The sequence below is a fragment of the Jaculus jaculus genome, chromosome 9, assembly GCF_020740685.1.
Source record: "Jaculus jaculus isolate mJacJac1 chromosome 9, mJacJac1.mat.Y.cur, whole genome shotgun sequence".
In the NCBI taxonomy this organism is placed as follows: Eukaryota; Metazoa; Chordata; class Mammalia; order Rodentia; family Dipodidae; genus Jaculus; species Jaculus jaculus.
In genome coordinates, this window is record NC_059110.1 from 111,070,377 (window position 1) to 111,095,396 (window position 25,020).

A 25,020-nucleotide genomic window follows, 5' to 3' on the forward strand; every position below is an offset into this window, starting at 1 on the left:
CCAGGAAATCACCATTTTTTTTGGTTACACTAGCTGACCAGCAAGCACCAACGATCCTGTCTCCAGTCCCCTCAGTGCTGGACTACAGGCATGAATGGTCATACCTGGCTGTTCCTGTGGGTACTGGGGATATAACTCAAGTCCGCATGTTTACACAAGTGCTCTTACCACTGAACCATCTCCCTGCTCCCCCCCCATGCCACTTCTTTTTGAACTTGAGCCTTGGAGGGAACATTTTTTTTTTCCATCACAGGCCTTCAACCCATTCACAGGACAATGCCTGAAAGTCTAATTTCCAGGGAGCCTCAAGCATAAAGAATCCCTAAATTGGGGCTGGAGAGTTGGCTTAGCAGTTAAGGCATTTGTCTGCAAAGCAAAAGGATCTCAGTTCAATTCTCCAGGACCCACATAAGCCAGATGCACAAGGGGGGTTATTCATCTGGAGTTCGCTTGCAGTGGCTTGAGGCCCTGATGCACCCATTCTGTCTCACTCTGCCTTTCCCTCTCTCAAATAAATAAAAATAAAATATTAACAGTTCTATCTCAAAAAAAAAAAAAAAAAAAGCTCAGGGAATGATGACTTAATGCATTTAATCTCAGCATTAAGCCCTCCAGCATGAGGTAGGATTGTTGTGAGTTTAAGGCCAGCCTGGGCTACAGAATGATTTCTATGTCAACCTGGGCTAGGGTGAGACCTTGCTTCAAAACAAAAGAAAATCAGAGGGACTGAGAAGATGGCTCAGAGGTTGGAGATGCTTGCTTGCAAAAGCTTGCTGGCTTGGGTTCAATTCCTTAGAGTCCAGGTAAAACTGGTGCAAGCATCTGGCATTCATTTGCAGAGGTAAGAGACATTAGCATGCCCCATACACAATACAAATAAAGGAGCTGGAGAGAGAGCTCAGCAGTTGAAGCACTTGCCTGGGAAGCCTAATGACCCAGAGTTTGATTCACCAGTCCCCACATACAGCCATATATACAAGGTGGCACACGCATCTGGAGTTCATTTGCAGCAGGCAGAGGACCTGGCACGCCCATTCTCTCTCTCTGTCTCCTTGTAAATAAAAAATTTGTCGGGCGTGGTGGTGCACGCCTTTAATCCCAGCACTCGGGAGGCAGAGGTAGGAGGATCGCTGTGAGTTCGAGGCCACCCTGAGACTACATAGTGAATTCCAGGTCAGCCTGAGCCAGAGTGAGACCCTACCTCGAAAAACCAAAAAAAATAAATAAATAAATAAATAAATAAATTTAAATCAACAAGAAGCATATGACAGTCATCATATAACTTTGTACAACTTTCCAAGTTCAGTCTCCCAGGTAAAGACATCCTCAACAAGCCCAGCTCCTGGATGAGAACGCTGAGGTCAAAAGCTCAGTGTTGTGCAGACGCTAGTACAGCCTGAGCCGGGTCTGGGTCCACGGAGCAGTGCCGTGGTGCTGAGGCCAGGGCGGAGCTGCTGTCGCCAGCTGTGAGCTGGAGTGGGCCTAGAGAAGCAAAGTTGGCTTGACTTTCTTCCCAGTGGCATCGCTGAGGCTGACAAACACGCTGGGCAGCTCCAGAAAAGCACAGGAAGGCAGCTGAGGCTGGAAGCACATGGCTATTTTCCTTACACTCTCAGCAGGTTCCCAGTCCAATCCTGGGCAGCTGGGAAACGAAGGCTGAAGAGAAGGGAATGCACTAGCAAGGTGGCCGAGTTTGCACACGGGCTCACTGCTCTATTTACCCCCATCCTTCTTTCCATTAAGGCCTCCCTGTCTAGGGCTTCTATTTTTCTTTCTATATTTCCCATAAACCCAAGTAACCCTTAACCCTATATGGGCATACCAAGTGACCTCAGGCTGAGATGGGGGAGAAGGGCATGTGGAGGTCAGAGATGGCACTGCCAGCAACTTTCTGGGCATTCCCGGGCCAGTGTGTATGGTCCAGATTCCTAAGAGCAGGCACAGAGGAGGGCAGGGGCTATGATGGGGACACCAGCTGTCCCCAGCCCCTAGGCTGTGAGCCTGCTGTCAGTGGCTCAGCCACCCGGAAAAGCTGCTTTGCTCAATAGCGCGGCAAATAGACGGGGGAGGAGGGGGTCCAGGCCAGCTGGTGGCAAGTACTGGGTGTGCAGAAGGCTTAGCTGTAAGGTTCTTGCTGTTGCCAGTGAGGAGAGATCTCCATTTCTGGAGCCCCTGGCCCAGTATCTTAGACTGTCCGTCTCCATCCCGATGTGTTTAAGGCATAGAGGGACTCATGGCAGAGCAGTGGGAAGTCTTGTCTATCGGCTGCTTGATGACTTTAGGCGAGTGGCCTTGGGTAGACCACTCACCATGTCAGTGCCTCAGTGTGTTCATCTTTGAGAAGGTTCAGCACAACTTACTTTGACGCAGGGTCTCACTCTAGCCCAGGTTGACCTGGAACTCACTCTATAGTCTCAGGTTGGCCTCGAACTCACAGTGCTTCTCCTACCTCTGCCTCACTAGTGCTGGGATTAAAAGCGTGCAGGCAATTTGAGTTATTGAGGATGAGCTAGCATGAAGCTCCTGGCCTGCTTCCCTGGGCTCAGCAGGAGTCTAGTTATGTGTGCTCCTCTCTTAAAGGTAGTGGCGGCAGACACCTGGAAGTTCAGCTACTCAAGAGGCTAAGGCAGGAGAATTACATATTCTAGGCTTGCTTGAGCTAAGTAGTTCCTCTCCCTATAGCCCTTCAGATCTAGGTATGGTGGCTTACACCCATAATCCCAGCATTTAGAAGGCTGAAGGAAGAGGGCTGTTGTGTTGGAAGTCCACTTGGGCTCATAGCAAGACACAAAATCAAAAGCCTATGGAGTTCATTTGCAGTAGCTGGAGGCCCTGGCATGCCCATTCTGTCTCTCTTCTCTCTGCTTGCAAATAAATAGAAAATATTGCTGAAGACTCCATATACTTGGGTGCAAGGCCACAGAGAAATCCTGCTGGATCTGAGCTGATAACCTCCATGTAGACCAGCTGACAGAAAGCTGGAAGAAGCCATTCTGCATGCAGTTCAACGGGAGAAAGAGAAATCACCAGTGAAGATACTCAGCAGTGGACACTGCAAGCCTTATATTTGGCCAGCCAGGCCAAATGAGCCAATGGGCACAATAGTGGCACATCTGTTATGGGGGAACCCAACTGCCCTCTAATTGGACTGGAGGCCTGCTCCATGGGAGGGAATATATCCCTGATACTAAAAACTTAAAACATGGGTAGTCATGAGCCCTAGGGGTGTAATGTCTGCTGTTGTCTGGCTAAATGTATATACTATGCTTATCAAACTGCCCAGTAAGCACTTCTGTTACTGTTCACACCCTTATACTAATGCTACTCTCACTTTTGGTAGAGAATCTTCTCTTTTCAGATGGCAGTGACCTTGGGACGACTCAGAAGGTATCATGGTGATGGAAAGAAATGACCGCAGTGCTCAGTACTGCAATATCTGTGTCACACCTTCCAAGGCTCAGGGTCTAATGTGGAAGAGGTGGTGGAAAGAATGTAAGAGGCAAAGGAAGGTCAGGACTCCATAGAACATGCTCCCTCCAGACACAAAATGGCCTGGATATCCATGGTCTCACAGTGCCTGACACTACCTGCATAAGACCATCATAAGAGGAGGAAAAGATCATGACCTCAAAAGTAAGAGACTGATTAAGATGGGGAGGGGGTATGATGGGGAATGGAGTTTCAAAGGGGTAAGTGGGGGAGGGAGGGTATTACCATGGGGTATTTTTTATAATCATGGAAGTTGTTAATAAAAGAAAAGAAAAAAATAAACAAATAGAAAAAAATGTTAAGCCTATGGACAGGCCAGTGTGGTGGCACAAGCCTTTGATCCTAGCATTCTGGAGGCAGATGAGGATCGCTGTGAGTTTGAGGCCACTCTGAGACTACATAGTGAATTTCAGGTCAGTCTGGGCTAGAGCGAGACCCTACCTCAAAAAACTTAAAAATAAAGTAAGCCTGTGGACAAGGTGGGTGACCCTTTCTTCCTCTTCCAGGGCCAAGAATACTAAAATCAGGCTGCCCCTCTTCCTCTGTCCCCACCTCTAGGTCCTTCTTCCCTGGGTGAAACGACCCCAAAGAAGGGGGGGGCGCCACAGGCTGGTCCCAAATGGCCTACCTAGCCCAGAAGGTGAGGGCTGGAACCCAGGCCCCAGTGGAGAAGAGGGTCCATGTCTGGAGAAGTGGACCCCGCCCTCTGCAGCCAGCACCGCCGCTGCCCTGGCACCCCCGCAGCCACCTCGTGCTCGCTACCCGGCGCCTATAAATAGCCCGGGACGTGCTCGGCTCGCTGGTGACGCGGCAGGGCCGGGCGGGAAGGAGGCCGCGAGGCTGGAGCAGGTGGGTGGCGCGCCGGGGGCCCCCCATGCCAAGCGCGGCTGAGTCATCTCAGGGCCCCAGTGTCCATGACTGTCCCGTGGCCAGCATCTCGGTCTGGAGGGCTGATCTCAGGCCCAGTCTTCGCTGTGCGTCCGTCCCCTGCGCGACTCAGGTGCGCATCGAGCCGGAAAGTGACCGCAGCGTCCCTCCCCGCCCCCTCGGCGTCCTGACACCCGTCCACCCCCCGCCTTTCCTCGGGTCCTTTCCGCGTCACTCGGTCCTCCTCAGGCTGCCTGCGTGGAAGGGGGTGAGGAGACACCGGCCCTGCACGCTCGCCCCGCCTCCCCGAGGTCTGGGACCTCTTCCACGCTCACCCCCCCCCCCCCCCCGCACCCCAGCTCACTGCCCTCTTTCTCTAACCCAAGCAGATACACGGAGCAGACAGGCTGGGACAAGAAACATTTAATTAGGGGTCTAGGGACTCAGCAACGCCCCCAGAAGACCCATCATGCAGCCTCATGTACAGTGGGCATCAGGCCCGCCCCCCGGGTTTTGCTGGGGAGGGGCTCATGGCAGCAAACAGGGCAGTGTGGCTTGAGCCCCCTCTTGGGGGGAAAAAGTAGGGTGGGGTTTGTTGGGTAAGAGAATCTGTCCCTCTCACTGTATGGAGGGCGTGACTGTGCCCAGGTTGGGGATGGCATTGGCTGGCACGATCAAGGGCACAAAAGGGAGCTCTGAGCTGAGGGGAGAGGGCTGGCACCAGAAGCAGTCTACAAGGGAGAGGTCCTCTTTGTCTTGCCCACTGCACCCCAGGGAGGCCTAGTAGCCAATCAACATTCTGCCTTCCTTGCCTCCCACCTGGTGTCCTCCCAGAGCTGAGCCCCAGGGAACCTGGTGGGAGGGGTCATTACGTCAGCCCTGAGGGCAGGGCTTCTGGAGGGGCAGAGGCTGACAATCACACACTCCCCTAGCTGGTTGCTCCTGGTATGTGTTGGGGGGGAGGAGGGACTTTTGTAGTCCTGACAGTGAAATGGGGGTCATTTTGACCAAGCAGGGGCCAGTGTCTTGTTCTCAACTGAAACGTTGTTCAGGCTGCCCTTGGACACCATTTTCCAATATACAAAGGTAGGGTTAGGCAGTCACCCTGTGGTGATTGTCCTTAGGGAACATTCCTATTTGTCACAACGACCCCCCCCCACCACACACACACCTCGGTCCTTCCCCTGCTCTGTTGGCCTAGGTTTCAAGTAACGGGAAGAGAGATTCCTGCAGAACTTTCCTGAGAATTGATGAAGAGACAGAGGTGTTGAGACCAGAGGTGGACTCAGGGCCCTCTTATGGTACAAGGCTGAGGGACACAGGAAGGCCCCCTCCCACGGCCCCACTTGCAAAGGGGCAGATGCACAGAGACCCAAGCAAGGGCTGTGGGCAGAGGAGAGTCAGGCATGCAAGGGCAGTATGGGCAGCTGAGGTATCTGGAAGACTCAGCAGGGGACTCCCCAGGATGGACTTAGGGAGGCAAGTGGACTGCGGGTTACCTGGGCACTGGGTGGACCTACCTGCAGCTTCCTCATTCCTTCCTACTTCCTTCCATCCTCCCCAAGTCCCAGAAGACCAACCCACTCAGGGAATTCCACCCAAGAAATAAAACCTTCCTTAATGCAGAAGGCTCCTAAGCTGGGGTGTGTGGTGCCTAGAGAGGCAGGGGAAGGAAAGGGTGTGGCCAGGATGCCTTCTCCCCTTCGGGCCAGAAGCAAGGGCCAGGCACGGGCAAGGGTAGCATCTGGGCTCTCTAGGCTTCTGTCAGATCTCAGTCAGGGCGTCGGCTGGCACCAAGCCCCGCTTCTTGCCGCTGGTGACGCGGATGTAGCCGTCAGCATCCTTGCTTCTGCCCACACCTACACAGATCTGATCAGAAGACACATAGAGCTGAGACCCAGTATGACCTCAGCTGATGGCCCCAGGGGACCCACCACAGGGGGGAGAGGGACCTGTATCTGGTGTGAAGAGAGCCCTTCTATGGACTAGCAGCCAGTTACCAGGACAGCTCAGCAGCAGGACCAGCACCCAGCAGATACCAGGCAGGCCATCAGAACCCACTTTGGTCATCTGCTGGTCCAATACTCCACCTCAGCCCCATTTCACCAAGGAGGCAGGAGAGAGAACAGGACTTGCCCTCAATAAGTAAAATGAATAAAATGTTAATTTTATTTATTTATTTTTGATTTTTCGAGGTAGGATCTCGCTGTAGCCCAAGCTGACCTGGAATTCACTATGTAGTCTCAGGGTGGCCTTGAACTCACAGTAATCCTCCTACTTCTGCCTCCCCACTGCTGGGATTAAAGGTGTGCACCACTACACCAGCTGAATAAAATACTTTTAAAAGAAAAAATTAGGGCTGGAGAGATGACTTAGTGGTTAAGGCACTGCCTGTGAAGCCTAAGAACCCAGGTTCAATATCTTAGGACCCACGTAAGCCAGATGCACAAGGTGGCACATGCGTCTGGAGTTTGTCGGCAGTGGCTAGAGGCCCTGGCAACTCTTTCTCTGTCTGTCTTTCTCAAAATAAATAAATAATAAATTTTAAAAATAAATTAAAAAAATAAACACAATTTTTGGAACAGGGTCTTGATATATGGGTTAGGCTGGCCTCAAAATCATTGTGTTTATTTTTTTGTTGTTTGTTTGTTTGTTTTTTTTAAGGTAGAGTTTCACTCTAGTCCAGGCTGACCTGGAATTCGCTATGTAGTCTCAGGGTGGCCCTGAATTCACAGTGATCCTCTTATCTCTGCCTCCCGAGTGCTGGGATTAAAGGCGTGCACCACCATGCCAGGCTCAAAATCATTCTGTAGTTCAGTCAGGCCTTGAGTTTACCATCCTCCTGCCTCAGCCTCCTTAGTGTGTATTTCCTCCTCTAGGGCACTTGCTCTACCCCCCTACCTTGTGCTCACACACGGAGCAGAGCCCAGGCACCCACCTGGTTCTCCTTGAGGCTCATGTAACCCTGTTCCTTGCTCCCGGAGAAGGGCTGGCAGCAGCGCCAAACATTCTCGCCTGGTCTCACCCGCTGCACAAAATTGGCTGGGAAGAAGCCAACCCGGTCACCGATCTTGCCCTGGGGATGAGGTTGGCAGTGAGCCCGAACACCAGCCCCACCTCACTGCTTTCCCTAGACTCAGTTCCCACTCCAGAGCCAATGCCACCATCCTTTGGCTCGGGGCTCCCATGATTCCAGACTCCAGCTAGTGGCTTCTGGGCTGGGAAGACCATGAGGTGGTCGGAGGGACAAAACTGAGGCAGGCAGGATGAAACAGACAGCAAGGTCATGGCTTGGCCCAGACAGGCCACTAGAGGAAGGGGAGGTCTTTGGGGTCTGGAGAGAAGGTGGGATGTGGCTTCTCAAGAGTCCTTTCAGGCCCCACCCTGCCCTGTCACCTTCCACCAGTCTTCATTAGAGTCGTCCACCAGCATAATCCGGTCTCCAGGCCTGAGGAGGAGAGAGCTGGGGTAGCATGTGGGCACCTGGATTCCCAGTATGCCCCTCTCAGCTGGTTAGGGCTCTCTGTTCCCTTGGAGACTACTGTGACCATAGAAATGAAGCAGAGGGCAAAACACTGTACCAAGCACTCTGGACCTTGGCAGCTCCAGGCCACGTGGGCTCAGCAGCTTCCGCATGCAAACAGGTTCCTACACGTCCCCCTCACCCCTGTGTTCCGAGGCTGAGGGTGGACAGAACCCTGAGACTGGAGTCCCACAACTGCCCAGCGGGGCCTGACCAGAGGGGACTCACTGCAGAGCCAGGTCGTTGTTCTCTTGGGGCAGAAACTTGTAGAGTGCAACATAGGAATACATGGGTCCCACGTCCTTCCGCAGGGCCAGCTTGGGAGGCTGTGGGGAGAGTTCTGCGTCAGAGATGGCAGGGCACTGTCCTGCTTCTCATATTGTCATGTTGTCTACTTGTTCCAAGTGTGCTTGCCCTGGGGTCGGGACTATGAGGTGGAACACAGTAGGTCTCAGGTCGGCTATAGGGAGAAGTTAAAACCACCTGATGGGGCTAAAGAAATGGCTTAGCGGTTAAGGCGCTTGCCTGCAAAGCCTGAAGACCTGGGTTCAATTCCCCAGTACCTACATAAAGCCACAAAGAGGCGCATGCACCTGGAATTTGTTTGCAGTGGCTGGAGGCCCTGACATGCCTATTCTCTCTGGTTCTCGTCTCACTCTGTGCTTGCAAATAAATAAATGAAATATTTTAAAATTTTAAATAAAATCAAAAGTTAAAAAAAAACAAAAAGAGGGGGAAAAACAAAAATAAACAAAATAAGTAAGAAATTAATATTAAAAATAAACAGCCGGGCATGGTGGCACACGCCTTTAATCCCAGCACTCGGGAGGCAGAGGTAGGAGGATCACCGTCAGTTCGAGGGCACCCTGAGACTCCATAGTGAATTCCAGGTCAGCCTGGGATAGAGTGAGACCCTACCTTGAAAAACCAAAATAACAATAATAATAAAATATAACATTAAAAAAAAACCACGAGGCTCGATTCCCCAGGTCCCATGTAAGCCAGATGCACAAGGGGGTGCATGTGTCTGGAGTTCATTTGCAGTGGCTGGAGGCCCTGGCGCGCCCATTCTCTATCTATCTGTCTCTTTCTGTGTCTGTCGCTCTCAAATAAATCAATAAAAATAAACAAAATTAAAAAAAAATAACCATGGATATTTCCTGTTAAGATGGGGAGCTGGGCATGGTTTGGAGAAGGGAGACCCCCTTCTTCTCACTGCACCTTGGAACTGACTATCCTGAGGGGTGCAGGGAGCAGGGGTGGAGCACAGGCCGTGGGGACTCCTCCACCTCTCATGGCCTGTCCCTGGGGACTGAGGATAGGACAGGGACCAGTGAGTTGTGTGCACCACCCTTTGGCCGCACCCCATCCTGGCCTATGGGCTCCAGAGCAACCCAGGCTTACCTGTTGTCCAGGGCTCTTCTCCTCAGCTCCTGACCCTTCGCTCTCGGCTGGGGCTGTGAATACTAGAGATGCCAAGGATGTGAGGCCACCAGGAACAAATGCCCTCCCCTCCATGCCACTGGATCCTCAACACCTGCTCACCATTGTCACCAGGTCCCTCCTCCGAGCTGCGAATGCTGCCTTCTCCATCCTCGGTGAGCTCACTCTGGGGACAGAGGGGGAGAGGGCTCAGCACCTGGGGCCACCGTCATGCTCAGACACCCCTCCCTTAGGCATCCCCTCCTGTACCCAGCGTACCAGGCTCCGGGTGGGGGACTCAGAAGTGCTGCTGAAGCTGGAGCGGTTCATCAGTGCCAGGGAGGTGCCGTAGCGCAGGGTCTCGTAGACCGGGTCTACCTTCCCGCTGGTCCCTGCTGAGCATCCACCCTCAAGGGCTGGCACCCAGCTGCCAGTCTGGCTTCACCCTGGAGCTCTGCATCCCCAGCCAGAGCTGCTTGGCCGAATCCTCTAGCTCAGGGTGCTGCAAGCTCAGGCCCCACCTCCCCTTCAAGAAGCCCTCCCAGCCCCTCATCCCATGGTACCTATGCAGGAAACTAAAACCTCTTCGACTCAGTTGTCTTCTATACCCACAACCACTCCAGCTGCTAGCTAGCATCCCAGAACCTACCCACGTCTCTCCAGCTCTACTGCCCCCGCCCCCCCCCAGCCTGATCAAGCTACCAAAATCTCTTGACAATTGTTGCAGCCTCCCAGCCAGGCTTCCTGCCGCCATTTCAGCCCCTCCAATCTACTGTAGCTAGAAAGATCTCATCAAAACACTAGATGTAGGGCTGAAGAGATGGCTTAGTAGTTAAGGTGTTTGCCTTCAAATCCAAAGGACCCAGGTTTGGTTCCCTAGGACCCACGTAAGCCAAATGCACAGGGTGGTGCATGTGTCTGGAGTTCATTTGCAGTGGCTAGAGGCCTTGTGTACTCATTATCTCTCTGTTTCTGAAATAAATAAAATAAATGAACTCTGTGACTGGGCACACAGGTTCTCCTCACACCTCTGCTCCTGCTTCCTCAACCCCAGCCATTCTGTGTTTTACTTGTTATTTTTTTGGAGGTAGGGTCTTAAACTAGCCAAGGCTGATCTGAATTCACTATGTAGTCTCAGGTGGTCTCAAATTTACAGCAATCCTCTTACCTCTGCCTCCAAGCACTGGGATTAAAGGCGTGTGCCACCAGGCCCAGCACCATCTATAGTCTTTATTCCCCATCCTCCTCATTTGACATTCAAATGGCAATTGATTGATAATTGATGGGATTAGTCACTTCATGTCTCTCTCCATTATTAGACCATAAGCCCCACATTTTATTTATTTATTTATTTTGTTTATTTACTTATGGCAGGGTCTCACTTTAGCCCAAGTGACCTGGAGACTACTATAGCCCAGGCTGTCCTTGAACTCACTGTGATCCTCCTAATTCAGCATTCCCGGTGCAAGAATTAAAAGCATGTGGCCCCAGCACTTGGGAAGCAGAGGTAGGAGACAATCACCATGAGTCTGAGGCCACCCTGAGACTACATAGTGAATTCCAGGTCAGCCTGGGCTAGAGCAAGACCCTACCTCAAATAAAAAATAAATAAAAGCATGTGCCACTTCACCTATTTTTTTAAAACTTTTTTTTTTTTTTTCAATGTAGGGTCTCACTCCAGCCTAGGCTGTCCTGAAATTCTCTCTTAGTGCCAGGCTGACCTCAAACTCACAGTTATCTTGGGATTAAAGGTATGCACCACCATGCTGGCTGTCTATTTATTTAGGTTTTTCCACCATAGGGTCTCACCCTAGCTCAGGCTAACCTGGAATTCACTTTGTAGTCTCAGGGCAGCCTCGAACTCATGGCGATCCTACCTCTCTCTGCCTCCTGAATGCTGGGATTAGTGAGCCACCATGCTTGGCTCTACTTATTTCTGAGATGGGGTCTCGCCTAGTGTAGGCTAGCCTTTTACTTGCTGAGGATGACTTAACTTCTAAGCCTTCTCCAACCTCCCAAGTTGTTGAGATGTAGGCATGGGCCACTACAGCTGGCTCAGTGACAACTTTTTCAGTCTAACACTCTCCCAACTGAACTATTTTGGCCTCTATAGAATGACACCTTCTTTAGTGTTGTGTCCCAGAGTCTGGCACAGCAGTTTCTCAAAAAAGTGCTAGTTTGAAGGATGAAAGAATGGAACCTACTCTGACGAGGGCATCAAGGGAAGGGAACGAGTAGGAGTGTCAGGAAGTGGAAATGCCATTGTGACTCGGGCACCCATCTGAGGAATGTGTGAATTCCTTAGACCGCCACTGGGATCAGGGTCCATGCCGGCCGGGGCACTCACCAGTCGGTGGGGACTCTCTGCTCATGGCACAGGCTGGTGGCGGCTCATGCACCAGGAGCGGGGAGCTGAAGTTGCGGCGGAAAGAGGTGGACTGTGGCAAGAGGAGACAGGAGGACAAGGGTAGGCAATGGCTCATGAAGAGCTTGGCCCTGCCCAAGGCCAAGAGCGACCCTCTAAGAGGAGCCAGCGGGGAAGGGTTCATTGCCTCCTTGCCCTCGTGCGGCAGCCCTTCACTCACCGTCTTGCCCGGGCATTGCTGGTGGGAGATCTCTTCGGAGCACCACAGGTGGACACTGACTTTGCATGTCTTACATCGCAAGCCCTGCTTGGAGTTTCCTAAGAAGGATTTGGGTTCGTCAAGAGGGGAGAGTCAAGACAGGACATCCCCCTGGACAAGGAGCAAAAAAAGGCCAGCAAGAGGATGCGAGGAAGAAGCAGTTGGAGCTGGAGAGATGGCTCAGCAGTAGACTTTGGCCGACAAAGCCAAAGGACCCAGGTTCGATTCCCAAGGACCCATATACACCAGATGCACAAGGTGGCATATGCGTCTGGAGCTCCTTTGCAGGGCTAGAGTCCCTGACAGCCTATTCTATCTTCCCCGCCCCTCATTTAAAAAAAAAAGCAGAAGTTTGATATTCTCATGGTAGCCTCAGGGCCTGTCACCTTTGCCACTGATGTTCCCTGGTGGTCTAGTGATTAAGGTACGACGCTTTCTCATAAGTGGCACTGAAGCCAAGGTTCAAATGGTTATGGAGTGACAAGAGATACAGCCATCCTCCATGAACCTATTGTGGTGTGTGTGTGTGTGTGTGTGTGTGTGTGTGTGTGTTGTTGTCATCACTTATTTATTTATTTATTTTGGCTTTTCGAGGTAGGGTCTCCCTCTGGCCCAGACTGACCTGGAATTCACCTATGTAGCCTCAGGCTGGCCTTGAACTCATGGCGATCCTCCTAACTCTGCCTCCCAAGGGCTGGGATTAAAGGTGCGCACCACTATGCCTGGCTGTGCCTTTTCTTTGTTTTTAGTTCTGGGGATGGACATGTATGAGCACGTTAGACAAATGCTGTGCCACTGAGCTATACTCCAGCCCCCATGACACTCAATCGTCTGCCTAGGGAGAAAGGGCCTTGGATCAAAAGAGCCCAATATTTTAGCCAGGCATGGTGGTGCACACCTTTAATCTCAGCACTCTCAGGAGGCAGAGGTAGGAAGATCGCTGTGAGTTTGAGGCCAGCCTGGAACTACAGTGTGAGTTCCAGATCAGCCTGGGCTAGAGTGAGACCCTACCTCAAAAATTAAAAAAAAAAAACACTAAAAAACCAAAATAAATAAATACATAAATAAACAACGGGGGGGGGGGGCGGCTGGAGAGATGCCTGCAAAAAGCCAAAAGATCCCGGTTCAATTCCTCAAGACCCAAGTAAACTAGATGCACAAGGGGCACATGTGTCTGAAGTTCATTTGCAGTGGCTAGGGGCCCTGTGACATGCCCATTCTCTGTCTGTCTCTCTTCTCTCTCTCTCTGCTTGCAAATAAATAAGTAAGATTTTTTTTTAATGCCAGAAGAAAGAGCCCAATATCAAGCAGTTCCATGGCCTACTCTTTGGTGCCCATTGGCCCTTCCCCTTGCCCACCACAGGGCCCGGGTACCTACCTACAATGAGCTGATGGCACAACTCACAAGGGCTGGCCCGCTTGAAGACATGCTCCTGGAAGCTGTGTAGCCTCACCGGTTTGAGTGGTGCCAGGGGGCGTGGGACTGGGCATGGAGAGGGTGCCGGGGTGGGCAGACCTTTGTCTGTAGATGCAGGTGGTGGGGAAGGAGGAGGCAGCGGGGTTGGGGGCGTCAGCAGCACCTCAGTGGGGCACTTGAGCTCAGAGCCTGAGCGGAGGAAGAAGTTCTCCACACTCTTACTTCGGAGGATGGTCTTGAGGGAGAGCGAGCGCTTGAGCCTCTGGAGCTGAGAGAAGAGGGGGTCGTGAGCGGGAGGCTGGAAGGGCTGCGACAAGGAGGGTTCCCCTTTAGTGTGTCCCCCACGGCGGGAGTGTTGGGACCACAGGCCTGAGGCAAAAGGAAGTGCTATGGGATGAGCCTGCTCCTGTGGTCCAGCCCGGTGAATCCGCAGGAGCCAGCATGGCCGCATGGGGCCCCGGGGAAGCTTTAAGGGAGTTCAGGCTAGGCCAGTGCGTGATTAGAAGTGGTGGGGAATGCAGCAAGCCAGATGGCCTGAGAATAGCTGCTGGTCCCTTAAAGTTAAAGCTTGCTCATAAGGGAAGCCCAGAATAGCCAGGTTCCCCACTTAAAGTAGCTCAACTTTTATTTTATATTTTACTTATTCGTTTATTTATTTATTTATTTTTTGAAGTAAGGTGTCACTCTAGCTCAGGATGACCTGGAATTCACTCTGTAGTCTCAGGGTGGCCTTGAACTCGTGGCGATCCTCCTATCTCTGCCCTCCTGAATGCTGGGATTAAAGGCGTTTGTCATCATGCTTGGCCTTTTATTTTTATTTTATTTTATTATTAATATATTTTTTAAGGTAGGGTCTCACTATAGCCCAGGCTGACCTGGAATTCACTATGTAGTCTCAGGGTGGCCTCTAGCTCACCGTTATCCTCCTACCTCTGCCCTCCCGAGTGCTGGGATTAAAGACGTGAGCCATCACATCTGGCTTTTATTTTTATTTATTTGCAAGCAGAGAGACAGAAAGAGAGAGGAGACAGACAGAGAGAGAATGGGTGTGCCAAGGCCTCTAGCCACTGCAAATGAACTCCAGATGCATGTGCCCCTTGTATACCTGGCTTATGTAGGTACTGGGGAATCTAACCTGGGTCCTTGGGCATCGCAGGCAAATGTCATAACCACTAAGCCATCTCCCCAACCCCTCAACTATTATTTAAAAAAATATATTTTATTTATTTATTTGAAAGAAAGAGAAAGAGGCAGATAGAGAATGGGCACATCAGGGCCTCTAGCCACTGCAAACAAACTCCAGACACATGTGCCACCACCTTGTATAGCTGGCTTCTGTGGGTACTGGGGAACCAAGCCTGGGTCCTTTGGCTTCCCAGGCTAGTGCCTGAACCACTAAGCCATCAATCCAGCCCAACTTTTACATTTTTACTGAGTTGCAGTACCTCTCTTCTGTGATGCCAGCACTCGGAAGATGGTGACAGGAGAATCAGGAGTTTGAGGCCAACAAACAATAAAACTATTCGAGGTATGGTGGTGGCACACGCCTTTAATCTCAGCAGGCTCAAGAGGATGAGGTAGGAGGATCATTATGAATTCAAGGCCAGATTGGACTACAGAGTGAGTTCCAAGTCAGCTTGGGCTACAGTGAGACCCTACCTTAAAAAGAAAGAAAGAAAGAAAATAAAGAAAAAGAAAGAAAGAGGGACTGCAGAGATGGCTTAGTGATTAAGGTGTTTATCTGCAAAGCCAAAGGACCCAGGTTCAATTCCCCAAGACCCAGGTAAGCCAGATGCACAAAGGGGTTCATGTGTCTGGAGTTCTTTTGCAGTGGTTGAAGGCCCTGGTGCACCCATTCTGTCTTCCCTCCAAGCCTCTTTCTCTCTCTCAAATAAATAAAATACATTAAAAGAAGAAAGAAGAAAGGAAGGAAGGAAGGGAGAGAAAGAAAGAGGGGCTGGAGAGATGGCTCAGCAGTTAAGGTGCTTGCCTGCAAAGCCTAAGGACTCTGGTCTGATTCCCCAGTACCTGCATAAATGCCAGATGTACAAGGTGCAGTGGATAGAGGCCCTGACATGCACATTCTCTCTCTCTCTGCCCCTCTCTCTCTTCTATCACAAATAAACAAATAAATTTCATATATATCCATATATATATCTGGGCATAGTGGTGCATGCCTTTTATCCCAGTGCTTGGGAGGCAGAGGTAGGAAGACTGCCATGAGTTCAAGGCCACCTTGAGACTACAGAGTAAATTCCAGGTCAACCTGTACTAGAGCAAGCCACTACTTTGATAAATTAAAAAAACATTACACACACACACACACACACACACAAGAAAGAATGAGTGGAGAGATTGCTCAGTGGTTAAGACACTTGCCTGCAAAGCCTAACAACCCATGTTTGATTCCTCAGCACCCAAGTAAAGCTACATGCACAAAGTAGCACATGCATCTGGAGTTCATTTGCAGTAGCTAGAGGCCCTGAACCTCTGAAGGGAGATGGAGGAGGATGACCATATATGGGACTACAGAATGAGTTCCAGGTCAGCTTCAGCTAAAGTGAGACCCTACCTCAACAAAAAAAAAATTTAAAAAAAGAAAGAAAGTGGCTGGAGAGATGGCTTAGCAGGTAAGCACTTGCCTGTGAAATCTAAAGATCCCGGTTCAAGGTTCCATTCTCCAGTAACCATGTAAGCCAGATGCACAAGGTGGCGCATTCATCTGGAGTTCCTTTGCAGTGACTGGAAGCCCTGATGCACCCATTCTCTCCCTCTCTGCCTCTTTCCATTTGTTACTCTCAAATAAATAAATGAAAATTTGAGGGAATTACCATGGGATATATTTTATAATTATGGAAAATGTTAAATAAATGAAAATTTATTTTTTAAAAAAGGAAATTGAACTTAAAAAATATTTATTTGAGAAAGAGAGAAGAGATGAGTGAAAGAGAAAGAGAGAGAATGGATGTACCAGGGCCTCCAGCTACTGCAAACAAACTCCAGATGCAGGTACCACTTTGTGCATCTGTTTTACCTGCCTCCTGGGGAATTGAACCTGGATTATTCAGCTTTGCAGGCAAGTGCCTTAACCGCTAAGTCATTTCTCCAGCCCCTCCTTTTTTTTTTTTTTTTTTTTTTTAAGGTAGAGTCTCCCTTTAGCTCAGGCTGACCTGGAATTCACTATGTAGTCTTAGGGTGGCCTTGCAGTCATGGCAACCTGCCTCTACCTCCAAAATGTTGGGATTAAAGGTGTGCACTCAACTAGGGTTTTCTTTAGTTTTGTTTGTTTTGGTTTTTTGAGGTGGGAGCTAGTTCTAGCCCAGGCTGACCTGGATCTCACTCTGTAGTCCCAGGAGGGCCTTGAACTCATGGAAATCCTCCTACCTTTGGGACTAAAGGCATGCACCACCACATCTGGCTTCCTTTTTTCCTTTGTAAAAACTATAAACTATTTTACTGCACCTTGCTTTTTTTTTCCACTTAACAGTAAATCTCAAAAATTGTCCTATACAAATTCACGAGTTTCATCACTCTTTTTTATGGCTATACACACATTTCATTGTACAAGTGTGCCACTGACTAAAATTGGAAACAAGGGGGGTCACGATTCTGGGGATGTAGCCTAGTTGGTAGAGTGCTTGCCTATCAAGTATGAAGTCCTGGATTCCATCCCAGGACTATAAACTTGAGATCTATAAACTAGATATAGTGGCACTTGTCTGTAATCCCAGTATTTGTGACCGGGAGGTTGAGGCATAAGAATCAGAAATTCAAACTGGGGGATTATGATCATGGCATATTGTCTATATTTATGGATGTTGTCACTAAAAAGAAATTTTTTAAAAAGTTCAAATTGGGCTGGAGAGATAGTGGGGTCAATAAAGGGTTGATTCAGAAACACGAGGACCTGAGTTCAATCCCAGGAACCCATGTTAAAACCGTTTGGGGCTGGGCGTGGTGGCGCATGCCTTTAATCCAGCACTCTGGAGGCAGAGGTAGGAGGATTGCTGTGAGTTCATTCCAGGCCATCCTGAGATTGCATAGTGAGTTCCAGGTCAGCCTGGGCTAGTGTAAAAACCTACCTTGAAAAAACAAACATAAAAACAGCAACAACAAAAATCTCTGGGGGCCTTAGTCCCCCCCATGTTCTCCAGCAGGAAGAGGGGGAGGGGAGCTGACATCCTGCATCTGCCCCCTCAAAGCCCATTCTCCCCCGCCCCCACCCACACAGCATCTCTCCAGCTCATCCCCTGCAGCCACCTTATAGCCACCGCCTTGTCTTAGTCCAGACCCCATACACACAGTCTGGTCCAGGGTTAGCCCCCTGTCCAGCCCTATCCTTCCCTGTGTCCTAAGGGCACAGTCTAAGACCCTAGACCCAGCCGCAAAACTCCCTGCAACCAGGTCGAAGCTGTTCCTCTCTCCTACCCATGCTCTCCACCTGCAGCCCAGAAATTCTCAAACTCGCCCATGCTTTGATGCCCGGGAGCTTGGAATGCCTGTCCTCCTCTCTGCCTGTCTCTGTCTATCTTCCAGACACTCTCCCATCCTCCCGCCCCAATCTGGGAAGCCAGTTCTCCTGCAGGAAGTCCTTAGGTGGGACCGCTTCCTCCTCTCTTACCTGCGGCTCTCGCCTTAAGGACCGACCTGCAACCAGATGGGTTCCTCTGGTCTACTTCCCACTTCCTCCTGGACTGAGGACCTTGAGACCAGACACTGTCACCTCGAATCCCCACAGGGCTTTAATCCACAGTAAGTGCTCAATCACTGCGCCCGCTGAGTACATGCAACCCACGTTCTAGAGCTCAGGGCCAATTATGCAGTAAGACCGGATCTCTTCCTGCTGCTTATCCAAACGTGCCCTTACCAAGTCTTGATGATCAAGACGTGGAAACCTCCCTGCACAGAGCTTTGCCCCCTCCCCTCTTGTGGAGAGCTGCCTCACCCCTGCCCACTCCTTTCCACCAGCAGTAAGAAAGGGGGGAGGGGCCAGGCCCAGCTCCAGACAAGGAGTCTTGGCCTGGGTTCCCAGCTGTCATGCCAGGCAGCCTGTGTACTGTGGCTGTCTGCCTGGTACCTGTGCCAAGGGGATGGAAGTGGTGGCCCCTCCAACCTCCTAGAGGCCAGCAGGCAGCAAGATGGAGGGAGAAGCTGAGGGGATGTTTGGGCACAAGGCAAGCCCTGGTGTGCCAGCTGGGAGGCCAGAGCCTGAGGGTATCTGGCACACTGCGTTGCTCAGATCCTTCCAAACACAGCTTCCTGGACAGCACTGTGGGCTTCTTTGTGCATCTATGGAAGCAGGACCCTGGGCCCCAGATGCCCTGACGCTGGAGCAGAGACAGAAAGCCAAAGAGACAATGAACTAGACTACAGAGACCAGCCCAGGTCAGGCAGTGGCTATCCAGGGTCAAATGGAGCTGGGGGGCGGGGGGCTCTGCTGGAGCCTAAGAGGACTTTAGTTCCTTTCTCTGGGCCTCAGTTTCTCCTCATCCAAGAGGGAGGAGGCAAGACCAGGTACTCCCTGGACAATGCAAGGCTCTAGATCAAACAAAATAGACCAACCATCGGAAACTTACACTGATGAGAGGCTGTCATCGTCAGAGCACCAGAATTGAGCTAGACAGCACCCCACTAATACCACTGCTACCCTCTGAGGGGGATCATCACTGCCAGTGGTGGGTTTGAATGAAATGTGGCCCCCCCCATAGACTCATGTGTTTTGAATTCTCGGCCCTCAGCTGGTGGCAATTTGGGAAAAGTTTGGGAGGTGCAGCCTTGCTAGAAGGGTAGCCTTCAGGGTGATATAGCTCAGCTCCAAGCCCAGCACATAGACTACTTCCTTCCAGCTGATGTGACAAGATGTGATGCCCTGTTGTATTGCTCATGCCCTGCCTCTCCTGCCAATGAAAACACTTCTCCTTGAAACTGTAAGCTGAAATAAACCCTTCCTTCCCATATGCTGCTTCTAGTTGGATATTTTGTCCTGGCAACAAGAACTACCCCATGTTTCAAACGAGGACCCGAGGCTTAAAGGAGTTAAGACACTTCCTCCCCTGGGCTCAGCTGGTGAGGACCAGGGTCAGGACCTGAACTAGTGGCTCTGGCCGCTCAGCACAAGTGACCAGGAGCTCTGGGCTCTGCCTTGACCCTCACCCCTTCCTTCCGCTGGGTCACGGACTCACCCACTAGGTTCTTCAAGGAATTTAGGGTTAAAGGGACCAGGAGGGCTGGCTACCTTGGGCTGCCCCACCATGTTGTAATGGTGCCCCGGCCATGTGTCCTCTGAAAGGCTGTTGTCCACCTCTTGCAACGGGAAGCACGCCCTCTCGTGGGACAGTCATTCCATCTTTGGGCAGCTGCAATTGCTGGAAAGTGCTTCCCTATGTAGAGTTGATACCTGTCTTCCTGTGGCTGTCGCCTATCTGCCCTCTTCCTTCCTTGGCTTTAGTTACTCCATCCTAGTCACACCAGACCCTCCCACACGTGAAGACACTGAGAGGGGATATGTCCCTCCTCCCAAGGCCATGACTTTCCATAGTCCTTGTAGGACGAGACTTCAATTTTCCCCTTCTCCAAAATGTGCTTTTTCTCGCCGGGCATGGTGGTGCACGCCTTTAATCCCAGCACTCGGGAGGCAGAGGTAGGAGGATTGCCATGAGTTCGAGGCCATCCCGAGACTCCGTAGTAAATTCCAGGTCAGCCTGAACTACAGTGAGACCCTACCTCGAAAAAAAAAAAAAAAATCCTGTGCTTTTTCCTGGTATACCCACCCCTCCCTAGGTCTCAGTGCCAAACAGCCACCGCTGCGGGGTACCAGAGGTCTCGGGAACAAAATGTTCCCCAGAATGAAGGCAACCTCCACTCTGTCTACTCCCCTGGCTTGTCTGTGGGCCTCAGATCCCCGTGGAGCATAGAGGAGGGAAAGAATGACATGCCATCTGGGGTGACTGGCAGATGTCAAAGACCATGACCATAGGATAAAATGGGGCACCTCTGCCAAATGGTTTGATATCTGCCTATTTCAGTCAGTTTGCTGGGTGTAGTGGTACATGCCTTTAATCCCAGCACTGGGGAGGCAAAGGTAAGAGGATTGCTGTGAGTTTGAGGCCAGCCTGAGACTAGGGAGTAGAACGCTATCCTACCCCCCACCAAAAAAATCTAAAAATAAGTAAAACAGAGTCAGTTTAGTGACTCTGCCAGGCCCAGGTAGGTAGTCTGTTACTTGAATTCCTGGTCCCTAATCCTTACAGCTCATCTTTCCCCACCTCCCCAACCAGCTATTTTGTTGCTTCCTGCATTGCCTACCACCCATTCCTGGAAGACATTCTGGCGAGCTGGCCTTTTAGGTCCTGCTGTGTCCCAGCGCACCTAAACCCTCGCTTGCCTGGGGCCTGGGCCGCCAGGTCTGTCCTGAACTCGTTTTCAGCGATAAGGCCTGGCCTGCCAGTCTTCCGGACCTTCCTCCCTGGAGCTTTCTTCTCATTTTCCCACAGCATCTCCTGAAAGGGCACCAGGCAGCTGGCAGTGAGCGGTGCCCGATGTGGTGCAAGCTGACTCAGACGGTGGAGCTGGCATGGCGGGGTCCTCTAGGATGGCACCAAGAGGATAGGATAGGGTCCCAAAGAGGAGGGGAGACTCGCCAGAAAGATGGCTGATAGGTTGGGGCAGAACTGAGGATAAGCAGGAAGCTGGGCTCGGGCTGGCAAGAAATATGGGGCGGGGGCGGAGGTGAGAGGAGGGTACCAAACTGATGACTGCGCCTGAAACGTTGGCGTCTCTGTCTCCTGGGCACCAGGCCCTTTGTTGTACCTGCCTCCCATAGAGCAGGATGGCCAGCACCCAGCTCCCTTCTCACTCATCTCTCAATCTGGTGACACATGCTTGCTGCTTTGGTCCAAGCTGAAGTGGGGGAGAGGGGTGCTAGAAGGAGGCTGAAAAGGACCCTGAAAGCTGGGCATGGTGGCGCCCGCCTTTAATCCCAGCACTCACTCGGGAGGCAGAGGTAGGAGGATCACGGCGAGTTCGAGACCACCCTGAGACTCCATAGTGAATTCCAGGTCAGTCTGGGCTACAGTGAGACCCTACCTCGAAAAACCAAAAAAAAAAAAAAAAAAAAAAAAAAGGACCCTGGGTTCTTTGTGTCCCTATTCCTACCCTGCTGAGTAGCCCTGACTCTCCCTACCCTAGCCTGTACAGTGATTTCCGAGTCCTTCATGTGGGTGAAGTGGACAAAGTACAGGGGCTCCAACTGGCCTGGCACAGAGGGGGGATCAGGTGTGTAACCCCTCTCCTCTGTCAGGCTTCCATGGCTCAGACTCCAAGCAGATGACATTGGAGGGTCCTTGGGCTGCAGGAGGGAAGACGGCTCTGCCGGGCCCTGACCCCCCTCCCCACACAGCTGAGCTTGCAGCCTGCCAGCCTGCGGGAACGCTGAGGCAGCACTGCCCCAGGCTCGAGGCAGCTCCTGAGGAGGGGCTGAGCAGACGTGCCTGCCTGTCGGTGGGGTGCTGCGGAAAGCACTGGGAGCCACTCCCTCCTCCCATGCCCCCCCCCCGCAGCAAGTAGGGGGCTGTATTTTTACATAGGGTGACAACAGGTTAGCTGAGGAGGTCAGGGCGCTGGAACCCAGGGTGGGGCTCAGTTCCTGGGATATAGCCTCAGAGAAGCTGTCATTTATGCCAAGTAATGTCTTCCCAATTCGGTCATTTTTTCTTTTGAGGTAGTGTCTTGCTCCAGTCAAGGCTGACCTGGAATTCACTCTGTAGTCTCAGGCTGCCTTTGAACTCACAACGATCCTCCTGCCTCTGCCTCCTGAGTGCCGGCATTAAAGGGCATGTGCCACCACGCCTGGCCCCCATTTCATCCTTTTCCCAGAGAGACTTAGCTCTCTAAGGGGACTTAAACTGTGGATTGGGCGGTCAGAGGCTCACTTTCAGAAAAAAAAAGCAGAGGTCAAGTGTACGCTGAGGCCTTTGACATGGGGCTGGGGCATGGGGTGGTGCCTCCTGCCTGTAATCTCAGCACTCAAGAGGCAGAAGCAGGAGGATCATTATAAACTGGAGACCAACCTGAACTATGAATGAAACCCAGTCTCAAAAAACAAAAGCAGCCTGGGCATGGTGGTGCATGCCTTTAATCCCAGCACTCGGGAAGCAGAGGTAGGAGGATTGTTGTGAGTTCAAGGCCAGCCTGAGACTACATAGTGAATTCCAGGTCAGCCTGAGCTAGAGGGAGAACCTACCTCGGAAAACCAAAAAAAAAAAAAAAAAAAGCAGGCCGGGCATGGTGGTGCACACCTTTAATCCTAGCATTTGGGAGTCAGACAGAGGTAAGGAGGATCGCCTTGAGTTCAAGGCCACCCTGAGACCATATAGTGAATTCCAGGTCAGCCTGGGCTACAGAGAGACCCTAGCTTGAAAAAAAGAAAAGAAAAGAAAAAGAAGGGAAGGATGGAAGGAAGAAAACGTGGACATGAAGACCAGCAGGGTCCCTTGGTGCACTGAAGGGGAGCTATCGGGGTCGCCTCAAAAGCTACCCTAGCCCTATTCATTTTCCACTCCTGGAGTTGACCTTGAGTTATCCTCATGTTCTGAGGGGTCCTCAAGAGGGTATGAGGAAGAGGGATGATGGGAAAAGCTAGGGATGAGCTGGTGATACCAGGAAACTCAAGACATCACCATTCTGGTGCTCAGCGCACCTCTGGGCTGGGTGGTAGACCAAGATGGGAACAAAGCCCCAGGGTGGAGGGAGAGGGGAGGAAGTCTTGGCCTGAAGTGTGTGGAAGGGTAAGGCCTCCTTGGACACAGACCCTTCTTGACCCATTCCAAGGCCCGTCCAGGCTTCCCACAGGACTTCTAGAGCACCTAGGACTCGGAGAGGGAGCAGACAGACAGATCTGAGGTTTGGAAGGGTTGAATGTGAGTGGCGGCCTCCCTCCCCGCCCCCCCCCCACCCTTCCAGTGCCTGGAGTCTGGGCTCCGCCTGTCTTCATGGGGGAATAATTTATTCATTGTGACTCCCGCAGGAGTAACAATCATACATAATTAGGGTTAATTATGACATTCATTAATTACGATGACTTTTCCTTTTTGCTTCTGCCCGCTCCCCTCCCCTCGTCCTGCTCCCGGTGTGTGTGTGTGTGTGTGTGTGTGTTGGGGAAGGTGGGGGGACGTTGACTTGCCACACTCCGGGTCCCCCGCCCGAGACCGACGGCTCGCTCTGCCGCAGCCCCCAGCGTCGACCGGCGGAGCCGCGGCCTCTTGTCCCCGGGCCAAACCCGGCTGGGAACGGGGGCGGGGGGGCGGCGGGAATGGGGGGGTGGTTATGCCAGGCTGTTGTGGGTCCCAGACGAGCACGTAGGGACAACCGAGAGAACCGGAGAGAGGCACGCACACACACCCAGAGGACGTCCCCCGAGAGCGAGCCCCGGTTGCGGAGATGCATTCGGACAGTGGAAGCGGAGGGGCGGACCGTCCGCAGACACAGACAGACCCCGCGACTCCGGGAGGGGTGCGCCTCGCACGCACGCACGCACACACACACACACGCGCGCACACGCACGCGCGCACACACACACGCGCATACACAGACGCGCGTGTACACCAGCACACACCCGCCACACACGCGCTCTGCGCCGGCCTCCGCCGCGCCGATTCCCTCCAACAAAGCCGAGTTGCAAAGCGCCCCGGGGCGCAGGGAGGCGGGAGGGGAGCCGGCTCCGGGCACGCGAGGCACCGGCACGCCCGGCTCCTGCTCCACGAGCGCTCGGGTCTCGAACCCTCCTCTCCTGCCGGGGGTGGCGCGGAGCGTAGCCTTGGGCATCAAGCGGGGCCAGCGTGACCCGAAGGCGGGCAGAGCCTCCCGGTGTCCCCGAGCGCCCCGGAGCACGGGTGTCCCCCAACCCCAACCCCGACTTACCTTGGTTTCCTGGAGGGCGGAGACGGTCCCTGGGGGAGTGTGAGTGGCCGCGTCATCCGGCTCGTTCTCCTTCTCGCTCATCTCGGTCATGGTTTGGGTGTGTGCATGGGTGGGTGGGGGGCGCGGAGGGTGCGGAGACCCGACGGCTGGCCTGCCGTGGGCAAGGTGCGGGGGACGGGCGTCTCTTTGGTACTCCCAAGCCCTTCTCCACACGCTACCTCCCCTCCCCAGCGAAGCCCAGGAGAAGCCCTCCTCCCGGGTAAAGCGAGTCCCCCTCACCCCCGGGCTCCGGCGGAGAAAGTTGCCCGGGGTTGACCGGGGAGGGAAGAGACGAGGAGCCGGAGCCAAGCAAGCGGGACGACCCCGGGCGCGAGGACCGAGGGTCCGCAGAGGACGAGGGGAGGAGGGCAGTGGGGATGCGGGGATGCGCCGAGGGAGGCAGCGACCGAGCGGTCCGTGTCCGGCCGGCTCCGCCGTCCTCTGCGCCCGCCCCCCATCTCCCCCCTCCCCTCGCCGGCCCCAACCCGGCAGCCGACGGCCCCTCCGCCCAGTCCTCGCCTCCCAACTTTGATTTAGGAGGTCGCCTGGTCCCTCCCCCTTCCCTCCGCCGCGCCCCCGCGCCGCGATGCAAATCGAGGCTGCCGCCTATTGGCTGGTGGGGTGTCTACGAGGGGCGGCTGGGCGGAGCCTTGGGGGGCTCGACAAGATGGGGAGGGGCTTGGAGGGTAAAGGAGTACCCGGGTAGTTGTACACGGAAAAAC

At 52.6% G+C, this 25,020-nt stretch overlaps 1 protein-coding gene across 2 annotated transcripts; it reads right to left on the minus strand.

Moving 5' to 3' along the window:
- Positions 1-4,764: 4,764 nt before the first annotated feature.
- Positions 4,765-24,730, minus strand: Stac2 (SH3 and cysteine rich domain 2). 2 transcript variants are annotated; one of them, XM_045159848.1, is made up of 11 exons: positions 24,260-24,730; positions 13,304-13,610; positions 11,887-11,984; positions 11,649-11,739; positions 9,581-9,696; positions 9,425-9,488; positions 9,284-9,345; positions 8,108-8,205; positions 7,753-7,804; positions 7,295-7,432; positions 4,765-6,225 (listed from the first exon to the last, which is right to left on the minus strand). In XM_045159848.1, exons 1-11 carry the CDS (start codon positions 24,347-24,349, stop codon positions 6,121-6,123), a joined length of 1,221 nt encoding a protein of 406 aa, XP_045015783.1. In that variant the 5' UTR covers positions 24,350-24,730; the 3' UTR covers positions 4,765-6,120. The 2 variants fall into 2 exon arrangements, with proteins under 2 accessions (XP_045015783.1, XP_045015784.1); XM_045159849.1 differs by having other exon boundaries at positions 9,581-9,693; positions 24,260-24,729.
- Between the last annotated feature and the right edge of the window lie 290 nt (positions 24,731-25,020).